The following is a 16020-nucleotide window of genomic DNA, read 5'->3' as shown; positions in this document are numbered from 1 at the left end:
TTAGGTAAAATGTATTCAGCTTACTGATTTTTGAAGCTATAGAGCTCTCTGGAAATACTCTGTAGCTCAGTTTGTTTGATAAAAACCTCACTGCTTTATTTGGTATTGAAGCTACAACGGCCGCCTTCAGAGGTCTTTTGTTCGTTAAACTGAAAATACAAGGACAGTGTGTGCCGAGTGTACTGGCAAGGTCTGCGGGGTTTGGTGGCCTGGCTGAGCACGCAGAAAAAGTGGAAAAAGTAGAGGAACGTCAGAGGTGCCTTCCCTTTCTCCTGTAAAAAGTGCTGTGCAGTCGAAAGCCAGGGTTATGCGGGGCTGTGATGAAGACATGTGGATGTAATTTTCATAGCTCACTAGCAAAGTCTCAGGGAAGATGTCTGCTTATCTCAGTACCTGAAGAACCTCCGTCAAACTCCCCCTCGTAGGCAGCATGGCAGAGTTGTGGGGCCGCCTCTAACGGCCCTGAGGACAGGTGCTCAGTGATCCTTTGCTAAGGCGTGCATCCCACTGCGTGCAGAGGAAGGGTCTTGGTTTGTGAGCCTTCTTGAGCACTTGGAATCAGCATCGCAGCTGTCTTTCCCTCTTAAAGTTCACATTACAGCGATGTCAATGAAATGATAAAAAACTGTGTTTCTTTGTGAAAAATGACAATCGAGAGAAGAAAGCTACTGAAAGATGAAAAGGCAAGTAATTTAGATAACCATGTAAGTCACCCATGAGTCTGGAGGAAAACCTTCTATCTAGAGAAGAGCCTATATACACATTTGTAGGTTCAAAAGAACCTTGGAACCTTTGAAATGGTAATGCATATATTAAATATGAAAAGGTAGAAAATTAGCTACCTTTTTCAAGTATTTTACTGTGTTGTCAGGCACTTCATTTACTCCCTAATTAACTATCTGCCCTATGAGGTAAGCAGGACCATTTGATGTGCAAGTAAACTGTGGCTCACTGGATAAAGAACTTGTTTAAAGTTAAGCTGCTACTAGACTGGCAGAGGGTTCTTTCTGGTGAAGGTGAGTATAAGTTACAATTGGTCTCGTAAAATCCGCCTGGCATCATGATACAATAATTTAACCAGTATTTATTGAACTCTGTTGTGTGCCATATACTTTTCTAGGCTCTGGGATGCAGTGTTGAAGACTGAATTCCTGCTGTAATGAACTTAAATTTCAGTGGAGAAATCATACTCGCATTCACAATGGATGTGTAGACAAACATATAATAAATTCAGACTACAGTAAGTGCTAAGAAGAAAATGAGCCATGGTTATGAGTTAATGATGGAGACGAGTCAGAGATGGCCGCCTGAAGAGTGACATTTGAGTTCAGATCTGATCAAATAAGTAGGAGCCAACATTTGAAGGTGGGCAGAGAGAATGTTCCTGGAAGAAAGAACACCTGGTGCAGAAGCTCCAAGTGAGAAAAAGGTTGGCAGGTTGGGGAAGGAGAGAGAATTCCAGTCTCTGGAGTGGTGGAAGGGGCAGGAACCAGAACCTGCAGGGCCTCCCAGGCCATGTTAAGGTATCTGGATTTCATTGTTAGTGCAATGAGGAACCACTGGAGAGTTTTAAACAAGGTAGTGGTTTGATGTAATCACTGTTTCAGAAAGAATGCTGGCTGTATGGGGAAAAGGGACAGAAGGGAGGCTAAGATGTTGGTGGGCTGGGCAAGGGTGTAGCAACAGACATAGGAATAGTAACGTTCAGGATCTATTTTAGAGACAGAGCCAACAGGAATTACCGACAAGCTCCATGTAGGGGTTGAGGGCAAGAGCTATCAAGGTGACTTCTAGTTTGTGACTCAAACTAGGTAAATGGTTGTGTTAAAATGGCCATTCATACTTCAGTCTGGTGCTCAGGAACAATGATGGGAAAGAAGATAAAAATGTGTAAGTCATCAGTACGTATATGGTTTTTAAGCCTTGCGACTAAATGGGCTGACCTAGAGAGAATGAAGATAGCATTCCTGAGCCCTGAGATCCTACCCACATGTGGAAGAGAAGCCAGCAAAAGGAAGAGAGGGACTGGCCAGTGAGGAGGAAAATCTGAGTTTGACACCCTATACTGAAGCTCAGAATCAAGTGTTCAGGAAGGCAAACACTGCTCTCAGTGTGTCCCAACACTGCTGAGAAGCAAGGTAAAGGCAGAGAAAACGACTGAATTTGGTAAGACAGAGGTCCTTGGTGACCTTGAAAAGAGTCCTTTCAGTAGACTGACAAGGATCAGGTTGAGGGAAGAGTAAGAGGTAAAGATGAGGAATATACGTGTAACTCTACTGAGAGTTCTGCTTTACTGTGAAGCAGAAGACATGACAATAGCTGGATCACAAAGCTTTTATTTGGATTCTTGTCTGTTAATAGTATACGCTGCACCTGAACACCCATCTCCCCTTTCAATTTTTTGTTTTTTTTTTTTTTAATCCTTTAAGACATTTCTTCTATCCGGAGTCTTATGCTGTACTTTGTTTTCCAAGTTTCCCTTAAGACAGCTAATTCATGATTTACTATTTTATACTCACAATGTTTTAGAAACACACAATAATATGGCTCGAAATATAGACTATCAAGAGAACTTGTAATTACTAAACCTAGTTTTAGAAGGCAGGTGCACTCAACTAAAATGGAAATTAAAGGTGTTTGAAGAAAAACCTTAGAATATGTGGTGGTACTGAAAACTTTCTGGGATTATTATGTTACCTTCTTAATGTAACTTAATATTTACAATAAAGTCGTTAAGTTGTTACCGTGTCACTACCCTACAATGACCCAGTAAAAGCTCTAGAAAAGAGCGTATAAATACAAAACACAAATAAAAAAACCTGCAGAATGGGTATGTAGGCTTTTATTCAGGCAACCATTCTCATAACCATAAAGATCTCTTCAAAACAAATAGCTGTTCCAAGTATCTGTTAGTGATCCAAAATGAACAAAAATTAACTATAAATGAACACATTTCAGCACATAAAACAAGTCTTCTGAAGTTTTTAACAGAGACCTAGTTACATTATTTTCGAAGTTCGAGGGACTCATAATTAATGTGAAAACCATAATTAATACAGATGACACAGGTGACACTGGACTTTGCCAAGATAAAGAAATATATTTGATCTTAGATTAGAATCCCATTTGATCACAAAATAAACTTTACTGAGCAAAAATATTTTAAATCTCAGAAAAAAACAGACATGAAAAGATGGACATTATATATAAATAATTTTAAAATACCGGGTTCAAAATGTAAAATCATCATTTGAATATAAGAAAACATTATAAAAGCAGAGGGTTGTCAAAAGGGAGTACAAGAGATATTCTGAAACCAATGAAAAATCAAGATCAAGTAGTAGCAACTATTTCTAATGTGTAACAGACACTGAAAATGCCAAGGGGAATATGAACAGAACTATTTCCTAAGGTGGAGAGGAACAGAGGAAGGAAGGATAGAGGTGGCTTCAGAAGTGGAGACACAGAAAATTAACTTACCACCTTCTTCAAATGCAAGTGAGAATCTCTTAGGAGAATTTAAGCACCATTAGCAGACACATCTTATAGCAGTTAATGCAATGCTTCGTATTTCAATGGAAAACTATTTTAGAGGTGAAAATGATGTAGGGATCAGAAGCGTATTCTGCTGAGACACGAGGTAATTGACACTCTCCCGAACTGGAAAAACACATTTCATAAGAAGGCATATAAAGTTACTGACTGAATCGAATTTGTGGTTCGAATACTTCATGCCTAGTGAAATAGCTTACCAGCTGCCACAACCCTGGGATCCTCATGAGACTGATGCCTCCCAGCCGCACGACTGTCTGCACTCTCATTCCACCAGAGAACGTGAACTGCAGAAATAAACCAAAAACAGCATCTAAAGACTATGGCGTTACTACAAGTAAGAAATACAGAAAAATTAATCAGAAACATTAAGTCTTGTTCTTTAGATCAAAATAGTGGATATCAAAAAGGTAAAATTAAGTATGTTAGTAATAAGATTTCAGAGGGGGTCAGAGATTCGGGAGAGAAATTAATTAATTAATCAAACTGGTTTTATAGATGAAGAAAAGGAAGGCTGGAAAGAAAAAGTACCACCACTAAAGACACAATCAAGGCTAGACCCAAATTTTATGACTTTCTACTATATTTTACTTTATTTTTAAAAAATTATAAAGAAGATGTTTATTACTGAAAATTTGGAAGATACGAAGAAGAAAATTAAAAGTAGCATAATTTTAACAACCCAGAGAGAACCTCTACTGATATTTAGTGTATTTCTTTTAAAAAATGAGTAAAATCAGATTACGGTCTTAGTGTATATCATGCTTAGTAGTATTTTTAAAAATCAACAATGCTTATTTTCCATGGCAGTAACCTTAATTTTTAATGACTATGTGAATTCCTCCTATGTTGCTATGTGACAACTTTTTTATCCCAACCCTTTATAATTGATTATTTATATCATTCAAAATATTTCAGGATTCTATAAAATACTGAAATTTTTTTTATAATTAAATGTAATGTATGTTAGCCGTATAGATTTTGGAAAATGCAGATAAGCAGAAAGTAGGAGTCATTTCTACCACCCTGAAACAACTACTTTTCTATTCTGGTGCATCTCTTTCCATATTTATGTACATATGTATTTTTATATGTTTACATATTTATATACACAAAGCGTATACACTCTGTAAGGTATAGGACCTATATGATGCGTGTCTGTGTGTTACAAGTACATATATACACATATACATAGGGTCATAGCACATTGTTTCCAACACTTCCTCATTGTAAACAATGCTGACATCAACCTCAGAGCAGCAGCTACATGTGTACCTATAATAATAACAATGTCAAAGACAACGACTACTAACATTTTTGGGGTGCTTACTATATGCTAGGCTTGGTTCTAAGAGTTCTGCATGTATTAACTCATTTAATTTTCACAATCATCTTAGGATATTATTATCATTATGTTATCAATGAGCAGTATAAGTCACCATAAGATGAAGTGACTCATGTGAAGTCACGAAGATAGTGGTGGAGCTGGGATTTAAAGCCAGGCAGTTTGGATCTAATTTCCTCAACAGGAACTCCTAAAATTGGAACTGAGAGAACCACAGAGTATTTTGTATATACTTCTATATGTACAGTGTACACATTATACACTGTCCTCCAGAAATTATGTCCTGATTTATACTCAGCATATTACTATCTCCTATGCTGAGAATGTAATTTAAGATTAAAAAGTGTGCACACATGTTTTTAGTAGTTTTTTCTTATAAAAGTTATAGATGTCCATTATAAAAAATAGACAATAAACATTATCATTAATATCATTTACATCCTTTCAAACTTCTTTCCTATATATCCTAACACACTACACACCTATGCATATTTCCTAGAGTATTGGCAAAAATTATTTTAAAATTAAAGCTTTTTATTTATATTGCCAAATTTTGGGGAGGGAAAAGATTAACACAGTATGAACCCTATACAGTATCTGAGTACTTATTTTTTCCAACCTATCAAATACTTTATATAAGTATGTCTTTATTAGGTAAAAATGGTATCTCATTATTGTCTTAATCTGTATCTTCTTTAATATATATATATTTAGTAGTCATGTGTATATCTAGCTTTGTGTTAAGTCTTCATTTCTCTTTTTGCTTTTGAATTTCATTTATGGTGTTTTGGGGCATGCAGAAAGATTGAGCCTTTTAAAAATAAAATCATCAATTGATTTTTTTTTCTCTTCACTGTTTCTTCATTTGTTTTTTAGCTTAGAAACATAGTTCTCATCCATATTATTAAACACATTTATATTTTATTTTAGTAATTCTATGACTACTTTTTGTCTACACTTAAATCTATAATCCATGTGGATTCCAGTTTAGTGTATGGTGTGAGACAGACATCTAATAATTTTCAGTTTTTCCTCCTCTTGATATATTTTCCAACTTAAAAATACCTTTTTCTGTATATTCTGATTATTTTCTTAGGATACACTGCTAGAAGTTAAATTTCTGGGTAAAGATCAGAAGCTTGGCTTTGAGTGTGTTAGATGTGAGATGTCCACTGGACATTAAATAGGAAGTTAAGGAGGCAAATCAATATGATGAGTCTTTCAAATACTTAATTAGCTATTCTTAGTCATTTATCCTCCCAGATGAACTTTACATACATTTTTAAGAGTTTGCCATAAAAAACTCTCTGAAATTCTGACTGCAGTAACTTTCAACTTTAAAAGTTAAATGCCCCAAATAGATGTTTTAAATATAAATTCAGCAGGCACCTGCCTAGCTCAGTTGGTGGAGCATGTGACTCTTGATCTCAGGGTTGTGAGTTTGAGCCCCACACTGGGTGTAGAGATTACTTAAATAAACTTTAAAAGCAAATAAATAAATAAATTCAGGTACGTATATTTACCTGTAAGCTGTGTATACCCACAATGAAGTGTTAAGAGGTCATTATTAATCATGCAAATGCATTATTTCTAGCATATATATATATATATCAAATAACATTTTGGTTTTCTTATTCCTATGTCACTCATATATATATGAACATATGTGTGTGTACACACATATATTTATATATATTTATACACAGACACACATATATGAATGACGTGTTTGTGTATGTGTGTGTGTATCACACAGATGACATAAAAAGACCAAAATGTTAACAGTATTATCTCTAAGTAGGGGGAAATATTTTCCCCCCTAAAGCATCTCCATCTCTTTAGTACGTGTAAAAATATGTACTACTTTTTCATTCAAGACAATCTCTCTACCCCAAATAATGTTATTTTAAAAAGTCAATAAAAGTATATTTAGAGGAAAAAAAAGATGAAAGGACAGATACTTTCTTGAGGCTCTTTGCAGTTTTTTATCACTTTGATGTGTCATGGAAAACATTACATTTTAACATTTGAAAAAGGCTTCATGAGGTGTTAACGTTCCAAACAAATAAGATATAAATCAGGTTTTTTCAATCCTTAAAATTATTAAAAAAAACCCTAAAAATTTGGCAATAAAAGTTTAAATATATACCACAATGGAAAAAAGAGACAAACTGACCCACGAAACTTAATAGATTACCAATATACTTTGTAATTTCATAGAAGAAATAGACAACTATACCTCTGTTGAGTGCTCCATATTCTGTGTGGAAAACTCCAACTAGTTTTGAGTAGCCTAGATCCACATGGGCATTAATTGCCCTTTTAAATGCATCACCCCACAAAGCTGGCCCACCTGGCTTCATCTGAAAAATAACCAGTTCATAGACTCCTAGAATAGGGAGAAAAATAATTATTTTACAAAAGATATTCAAGAAATTTCTAATCAGGTTAGTTCAGTTCCACTGAAAGACTAATCTACATACACAGATTTGGAGGATCATAGACATGTACATGTTTATGTAGACATATTTATGAATTATGGCATTAGTTTTCCTTGCTTTTATGTTTAGAAAGTCCTTGTCCAAGTTTAAGGATCACTTGTTAAGCTTATACAGAACAACAAAAAAGGGAAGATATATAAAGCTATTATCTGAAATTTTTTTTTAAAGATTTTATTTATTTATTCAAGAGAGAGAGACAGAGGGAGAGCACAAGCAGGGGGAGAGGCAGAGGGAGAAGGAGAAGCAGACTCCCTGCTGAGCAGGGAGCCTGATGTGGGACTCGATCCCAGGACCTGGAGATCATGACCTGAGCCAAAGGCAGATGCTTAACCATCTGAGCCACCCACGTGCCCAAGTTTTGTCAATAAACAAATATTGAGCATTTATAGTAAGTCTAGGATTTTTGAGCTCCCTGAACCTGCACTTTCCGGTAAGAAATGAATAAGAAAAGCATTTTCTGATCTCCCATATTTCCTCTTCTTTCCAGAGGAAATACTTTTTGTTTGTATAATTTCCCTCTATAGGATTCCACTTCTAATAGGAACAAACGATGGAGCCAACAATGCTTAGTTGTTGAGTAGGGGGAAAAAAAACGGAAACAACTGAAGGAGATGATTTTATTGTTCCTAAATATCCAGGTAAATACTTGAAAAGAATTTTACCTTCTGATCAGAAGTATGGGGCAGGTAGAGGAAGAGGAACTAGGGGACAAGTAGCTTTGAGAAGAAAAAAAAAAAAGCACAAAGTTACTAAAGAGTTATGAACAACAAAGAGGAAAAGAACCAAGATTTGACACTGTCCAAGAAGCCACTTAGTTTTTAGATAGTGCTGGAAGCCTGAGGAAAGGTCTAGGTGGATAAGGGTCCAAACAAGACTTTCAAATCCCTTGTACTCTATACTACAAAGTTAGGAAAAATGGGGGAAATAAAATAACATTTGAATTAATTAATATTTCAAAAAATCTGACTTTTGTTTAAAACAATGTTAAGGTAAAGGTTTCCTTAAAGGAGCAAGAAAATAAAATCAGGAAGAAGACAAATCTTTAGTAATTATTTTTAAAATGAGAAATAAAAGGAAAACAAAAATGTTAAACTACAGTAATACAGCTTAACATTTTAATTCATTCCCCAACACAGTCTTACAGGCAAAAATACCCTTAATATTTTAAGATTAACTGTAATTTGTGTCTAAAAAATACCAAACTATGACAAAATATCATACATCATCTTTCACCTAACCATACTTGTCTGCTCCCAACCCTCAATTTTTCAACCTTTATTCCCCATGTCAACTTTTTTTTTTTAAGATTTTATTTATTTATTAGAGAGAGAGACAGTGAGAGAGGGAACACAAGCAGGGGGAGTGGGAGAGGGAGAAGCAGGCTTCCTGCGGAGCAGGGAGCCCGATGCGGGGCTCAATCCTAGGACCCTGGGATCGTGACCCAAGTCGAAGGCAGACGCTTAACGACTGAGCCACCCAGGCGCCCCCCCCATGTCAACTTTTTATATTTATACCTCAAATTTAAGAGCTTTTCCAAATTGGAAAAAAACATCATTCAATGTTCATTGTTTTAATAAGCAAAGATCTAAAATTCATTTATCTCTATAATCATAATATATTCCTATATAAAACACAACATTACTTTTTCCTAGGGAAGTTTAGTTTTTTAAGTAGACTCCATGCCCAGCATGGAGCCCAACTCAGGACCCAAACTCACAACCCGGGATCAAGACCCGAGCAGATATCAAGAGTCAGACGCTCAACTGACTAAGCCACCCAGGCACCCCTGGAAGTTAAGTTTTTATAGCTTGAAATCTTTAGTATTTTCTCCATCAGAATTCAAAGTAGCTAAGAGGGAAGGACCTACCTTCTTTTGCAGGCTTTTCTAATTTGCTCCATGGCACCAGGTAAGTGATCTCAGTCTCTTGTTCATCTATGAGAGCCAGATTTGGAACGACAGATTGTTGCCATTCCTTATCTTTGGCCACGGCTTTCCGAACTTCAGTTCGATGAGCAAAATTATCTATGGGACGAAAAGGAGTAAGAAAAATAAACATTTAATTAAAATCACCTATACCTTTTCTGGATTTCATTCAACTCAGCAAATGTTCATTGAGGCCACATAAGGACACTGTTCTATCACTGCAGCTATCAACATAAATAGAAGTGACATCTGTCCTCAAGTTTCTCATGGTCTAAAAGGGGAGCAGAAATTTAAACAACTAATGATCATGTCATGTAGTGGGCTTTATAGGCCCTACCACTTACTAGGTAGTTGTGTGACTTAGGTTAAGTTATTGAATCCTTCTGTGCCCATTTCTTGTCTGTGAAATGGGGATAATGATATAGTATCTCCCTCCAGGGTTGTTGTGAAGATTAAATGAATTAGTACACGAGAGGGGCTTTGAGCAGTGTTTGGCACCTAGATAGCACTCAATATATATTAATTATTCTTATTATTTGAGGCATTTAAATTACGGCGCCTGTTTAGAGAAGGACTATTTTTCTTTGGTGGTGGTGGTGAGTGGTCAGGTCAAGGTATACTCTGAATTAAATTTAACATAAATGAAAAGAAGATGCGCTTTTTAAGCCTCTTCTTTGAACAGCTTCTAAAGAAGGAGTGCTGATTTTCTTATTATCACCATTCTTTTTACCCAGTATTTATTTCTCTTATGTTTGATATTTAAACATTTACTAAATATTTAGGCCTAGTACTATATTTACTATTAGGGTCTCATTAAGACTGATGGTAAAAGAGTTTTCTATGGTTTACATTGGGGATCTTAGAGCTTAAGTGAGTTATATTAAGACTTCACTAGTGATTTTTTTAAAGGGACCTGAGTCCGCTGGTGGCACATTAAAGCATAAACTGTGTTTTAATGGGATTTATTCTATTACAATAGGGAAAACCCCTAAATTAGGGCCATTTTAAACATGGAATGAACACTTTTCATATTAAAATACTTCATGACTATTAACTTTGGACACTGATGATCAAACACTAAATGAAGGTATTGAAATTCTCTGGATTTCATCAAGTCCTGATGTGGACTTCACAAAGATTAGACATTGGAGTAACAAACATCCTGGGGATTCGTGCAACCTGTTCTTCTTTGAATATTAAACCAGGGGTAAATCAACTTCAATATGGGGAGAACTCTGATTGTCTTTACTTCCCTAGAACAGTAAATTCCCTGGAACCTTGGAATGCACAAATAACACAAAAATGATTTTCTCAACATAACAAATTATTAAATCTTAGCATTGGGTGAGGCCAAGAAGTTAACTATCATCCCCATCAACCTCTACTACTCTAAAGCCCCTACATATCTGAATTGTTTCTACTAAAATCCTGATATCCAGCCAGAGCTTCAACAATAATAAAAAATAACTCTCCCTTCCTTTATGATCTTAACCTATTTGGGCTCTTGCAATCACTGCTTTAATTTTTTTCATAAATCGTCTTTATGACAAACCATTGTAAAATTTTTCTGAGCATTGAAGCCTAGCTCACAATTTTATGATTTGAAATATGAGATACCACACTTTTTCATTTACGGTAACATAAGGATTTGAGCAAAGGGTTGTTAAAGGTGTGCCACTGGGAGGAGAAATCACTGAATTCGTTTTTTGTTGTTGTTCCCCTTTTAAAAGTTTATTTTAACCTATGGGTATTTATACTAATCTAGATCCGAGAGCTAAGTGTCAAGTAACATTTAACAGAATGAAAATCTATACTGAACCCTGAAGCTGGAAAAATCATACCATACTTCCAAATATGAAACACTTTATTCATTTGGCCTCCAAATTCTACACTCCAGTATCCAACCAATTCAGAGTGAGCTGTCCGAAGATGTATGTTTTTCTTAACATTTTCCAGAAACTCATTCATCTTTGAGGGCTTAAGGCAATAGGTACGAAATTCATAGAATGTTCCATCGTATTGTCTGGGGCCCGTAGCAAAAGATGAGCACACCTGAAGAAAGATAAGGCAAATTTAAATATTTTGGGAAGGTAGGGTTTATAATATTGTTACAACCAAATCTGAATCTAGAAACAAAGGGCACGCATTAGACTCATAATCCATGTTTGTACTTCTTTTGTGATCTCTCTTTAGACATTTGTTTGGAGAAACGTCAATAAAGGTAAGTAGTCTTAAGTATGCTGAATATATAGTTACTGTTTCTTAGCACGGATCCACTATTAGCCTTTTTTTCATGAAATTTAATCATAAGGCGGCACTGGGGTCTTAATAAGAGTCCTTTACCCAAGAACTACAATTAGGATTCTAATAAATTTGCAGATGTCTTCCCTTATTTAGCCAATATTCCATTTTTAGTCAATACTATATATGTTAGTTATGCATTTAAGTGAACTTTATAAAATATGCAGGTGTTTTGGCAAGCAAAATGGAAATGTGCTTACTTGCAAAAAACTCCCTTTTAGGTTTTTCTTAAAAATAAAAATTGCTATTCAGGTCAAAGTATTTCCCAAATCCAATGAAGTAGATCCCTGGTAAAAGATAGGAATGGAGTGTTATAATCTATCCAACTGCATTATAACATGGTGGTGGACTGTATGAATGCTATAAAGGGAAAATCAACAAGTTAGAATTGTCTGAATCATTATTAGGTTTAATTACAGATGCAATGTGAAGAAGGGCATTTAATCCATCCAATTTTGCCAGATTGACGAAAATATCCCTTAAGAACTGTTAGTTGTTGTTGTATTAGTTGTATGCTACTTATATAAAGTTTTCTTCTAATTTAGTCCTCCAAGTCTGAATAAACTTAACTTTAGATAGGAAATGCCCTGCCAGAGATTATCCTCTGTGTATATATATGTGTGCATGAGTATACATTCACACCCACACAATCCTATGGCATTTTCACTTACAAATTCTTCTTACTGTAGGTTTGGTTATCATGTGCCAGTTTCATGAAGCTTATTATTATTATTTTTTTAGTTTCATGGAGCTTATTAATCAAAACTATCAAAAGCTTTGGTACAAAGCTATGGACAAATTTTGGGCTTATTTGACTACCTGGTACATCAAATGAAACCAGTAGACTTCTTTATCTGACATAATTTAGGTTAAAACACACAATTGTCTATGTATTTCATCTGTGTATAATATCATAATTATAATTATATATTTGAGTTCATTCCATTCATGTCCCCTGAGTTAAGTTTCTACTGCCCAAGTGTCTAAGCTTACTTGAAAAGCAAGTATTCCCTCCAAAAACTATTGCAGATACTTCTATTTTTGCTGGACATGCTTTTTGTGTCATTTTAACCAAATTTTAATAAGAGAATGTTATCCAAATAAACAACTGCCTAGTATTATAGTTTAAAAAGTATTATAAATAAAATATATCAGAAAACGGGACAGTGTGGTATTTATAAGAATTGCTTTTAAGTCGTTTTTCAGGGAATTTGTATTAGGAAACAAATACGTGGTCAAAGGCACGTATTTTTATTATCTTTCAAAGAAGAAACAGTAAGAGGGAAAAGCCCACAGAAAGGGTAACAGCAGTGAGATAAGTGAGTGTGCTTAGGGAGAGGTGATTTTTGTTAAGGGCAGAAACTACAACTATTCTGGGGTAGGATTCATGAGTGTTCTAGGCTCCCTTATCTCCAAATACGGGCTCATTTTCCATAAAGTGAAAGTATTTCAAAATACTTTCAATTCACTTCCAATTCACTTGTGAGAACAACTGGCTGATATTTAAAAATCAAAGTTCAGAGTAAAGCTGTAAGGAATAACTCTTGGCCCTGCCCCAGTAGAGTGTCAATCAGGAAAGATTAAGACTGGATTGCTAATCTTGGGTTAATGGGCCATCATTGGTTCCTCAGTCTTCTGCAGAGTCAGTCTCAAGAGTAGGTTCATCCCCTTTCACTTATACCCTTCGAGAAAAGTACCAGCCTCAATATCAAAGGAAAAAATCTGTAGGTTCACAGAATAGGCCAAGTCCCGACAGTTAAGGCTAAATCACAAAATCTATTGTGTTTTTCTCATCTAAGGTTAAGTGAGGGTATCATTCTGTTTGCTACGAGGTTCCTGGCCCTGCCTGGCTCGGCCACCACCCGCACGAGGCAGTGGGCAGCTGGGCAGGATGCTTCACCACTGGCACGCTGGCCCTCCTCTTCAGGGTTCTCTGCAAAACGCTCAGAAGTTGTGTACATATCGTTTAAACGGGGGAGGCCTGTTCTTTCGCCAGCGGCTGGTTGACCTATTTCTCCTCTACCTTCTGTCTGGAGGGGGCGGTGGCTTGTCAAAAGGACAAGTCAAAAGGAAAGGCTCGACCAGCCAACACCTGGCACCGGCCCAACCTGGCGAACGCAGCGGGGCTGGGAAGCAAATACGGAGCAGCGGGCGCTCCAGGAGTGTCCTCAGGGCCGCCTGGCACCTTAGGCCACAGAAGTCTTGTTCACGGCTGCTGGCGAGCTGGCCGGGAGGCGACACTGGCCAGCGTACCCTCCCGACTGGCTACACCCCTCCACCCACAACGCCCCAGCTCGGGGGTCTGGGACGCGCACTGAAAACAGAATAATCTCGGCGCGCGAACCGGCTGGGCGCATGCGCGGCACTCGCAAGTCTGGGCGAGCGAGCCGAGTAGCGCATGCGCGGGACTACTAGCTCCTCACTGACACCCTTCCTCCTCCCAAACCAGGGCTCGGCTTGGGCGCGTCTCCGCGGCCGGTACCTGAGGCGCGAGCTTCCGCGCAGCCAGAGCCCTAGTCAGGCCGCTTCGGAGGACGAGCATGGCGGGGCTTCGAGCGCTGGGAAGGACAGCCAGCCGGTACCCTTTCTTAGATTCCTCCTGCTTACCCGCCGGGAAAAGAGCAGCGACTGGACTCCTGGCGGACGCAGGCTGCGGCAGGACTCGGCGGCGTGAGCTCCGCCTCTGGTGCCGGGAGGCGTGGCGGCACCGCCCCGTCTGCTCGCGTCCTTCCCGAGCCCAGCGCCTGGCGCCTTTGAGCGGCACGTGGCCTTTGGTACTCTGTTTCCTCAGACATTCTTACCCAACGTCAGAGGGGACATTAGGATTGGCTGAAGGCGGGGATCGTTCCCGTTCCACCTTTCTGAGCCCATCACCTCGTCTCCATGCGCAGTTGCGTGTGCAGAATGCGTGTTTGTCCTTTGAGAAGGGAGTATGATGCGTGCACGCGTAATGCTGTGCATTTAAAATCGTGGAGGTTTTTGCCCTGGTTAATCGTTAGTCGGGGTGATTTACGTAAAGACCTGGAGCCTTCACTTTTCCTCATGAAGTGCATCCTCTTTCCCTAATCGCCACCCCAGCATGACCTCCTAAGGCTTCTAATAATGACTGAAATTGTATTTTTCAGGAGCTCATTGGAATGGGGGCATCGAATTAAGTATTAAAAAGTCAAATAGTTTTGTAAGCCTTAAAAAAGCATACCAGCAGACCTCGGATCTTGTTCTCCGTATCCTTGATTATTGGTCCTCAGAATAACTATTTTCAACATCAATAACAATTTTCCACTTGTTTCTTCTAATGCTTTCTTCTCCTTCTCTAAATTACAGGCTTTTCCTGGTGTGTCTTAGTATTTTTAGTTATAGATAGTATCTGTTGCTTGGAAAATGAGGATTTAGGTCTCTTACATACCACACCCTCAAAATAACCTTCCCTTCCCCATCTGAATATGGGTACATTAAAAATTGTCACATTATTAATTTACAGTATATTAATGTTTACATTTTTATTACTAATTACATTACAGAGAACACAATTACACAATGCATAATCAGACTCACAATTACACAATAGTTACATTATTGCATACATTGAAATAATACTGCTTATACTATCAAGAATAGGGAAGTATTACAGGGATATCACCAGTGGTTGCATTGGTTGTGCCTTCTTCAAAGACTTGAATTATCTGTTCAGAGGGAGGCTTTTTAAAATTATAATTCCAAAGGGGGTGATTAAGTTTTTCTGGGTGATGGGCATCGTTTTGAACGATATGCCTGGACTGGATCTGTGCCTGGACTGGATCTTTCTTTATGTTTCAATTTATTTTCTTAGACTTTGCCCCCTCCCTGGAATTAACAATTCATTCACTCATTCGGCCCCTAACTATTAAATTCCTTCTATGCCTCAGGTACTTTTCCAGAAACGGGTACAGGGGTGAGCAAAAGACATAGTCCCTGTCTTCTTGGAACTTACCGGTTCGGGGAAATATTAAGCAATAAAGAGAAAAATACATCAGCGATTAATAAATACTCTGAGAAGAAAACAATGTAGGATATGAACAGTGGGAAGTACTGGAGGGAGATAGCAGAGACTATTAGCTATTTCCCATTATCCATTCTCCCTGCTGCTCTCTTTTTAAAAAATTAAACATCTAGGTGCAGCTGTGTGACTAAGTCCTGGCCAGTGTAATGTGTTAGTGCATTTATAACCTACTATAAGTGAGTCTAAAGCGGTGTAGGAGGAGCAGTTCTCTCCTTTGTTTCTTTCTTATTTCTTCATGCTGGAATATGGGTGTAATGGCTTGACTTCTTGAATTATGAGGTAGAGGCCACATGCTGGAGACGGGACAACAGGAGAGAAGACGCCTAGGTTCTGACACCATGGAACAGCAAGCTAAGAG

General features: G+C 37.7%; 1 protein-coding gene across 2 annotated transcripts; it reads right to left on the bottom strand.

The window, feature by feature from the left end:
* Positions 1 to 2551: 2551 nt before the first annotated feature.
* On the bottom strand, positions 2552 to 14387 carry LOC116641385 (protein NipSnap homolog 3A-like). 2 transcript variants are annotated; one of them, XM_032419055.1, is made up of 7 exons: positions 14231 to 14348; positions 11824 to 11910; positions 11164 to 11374; positions 9266 to 9421; positions 7137 to 7286; positions 3753 to 3839; positions 2552 to 3660 (listed from the first exon to the last, which is right to left on the bottom strand). In XM_032419055.1, exons 3-7 carry the CDS (start codon positions 11288 to 11290, stop codon positions 3584 to 3586), a joined length of 597 nt encoding a protein of 198 aa, XP_032274946.1. In that variant the 5' UTR covers positions 11291 to 11374; positions 11824 to 11910; positions 14231 to 14348; the 3' UTR covers positions 2552 to 3583. The 2 variants fall into 2 exon arrangements, with proteins under 2 accessions (XP_032274946.1, XP_032274947.1); XM_032419056.1 differs by lacking the exon at positions 11824 to 11910 and having other exon boundaries at positions 2553 to 3660; positions 14106 to 14387.
* Positions 14388 to 16020: the final 1633 nt, after the last annotated feature.

This window comes from Phoca vitulina, unplaced genomic scaffold, assembly GCF_004348235.1.
Source record: "Phoca vitulina isolate PV1807 unplaced genomic scaffold, GSC_HSeal_1.0 scaffold21, whole genome shotgun sequence".
NCBI classification, from domain to species: domain Eukaryota; kingdom Metazoa; phylum Chordata; class Mammalia; order Carnivora; family Phocidae; genus Phoca; species Phoca vitulina.
This window is presented reverse-complemented; position numbering and strand designations above follow the sequence as displayed.

Bases quoted from the DNA above. Each gene is read 5' to 3' on its own strand.
- LOC116641385 (XM_032419056.1), bottom strand. From the start codon at position 14,165: ATGCTCGTCCTCCGAAGCGGCCTGACTAGGGCTCTGGCTGCGCGGAAG. The intron at 11,375-14,105 runs GTACCGGCCGCG...ATCTTTCTTCAG, and splicing joins CGCGGAAGCTCGCGCCTCAG to GTGTGCTCATCTTTTGCTAC. The intron at 3,840-7,136 runs GTATAGTTGTCT...TTATTTCTGCAG, and splicing joins ATATGGAGCACTCAACAGAG to TTCACGTTCTCTGGTGGAAT.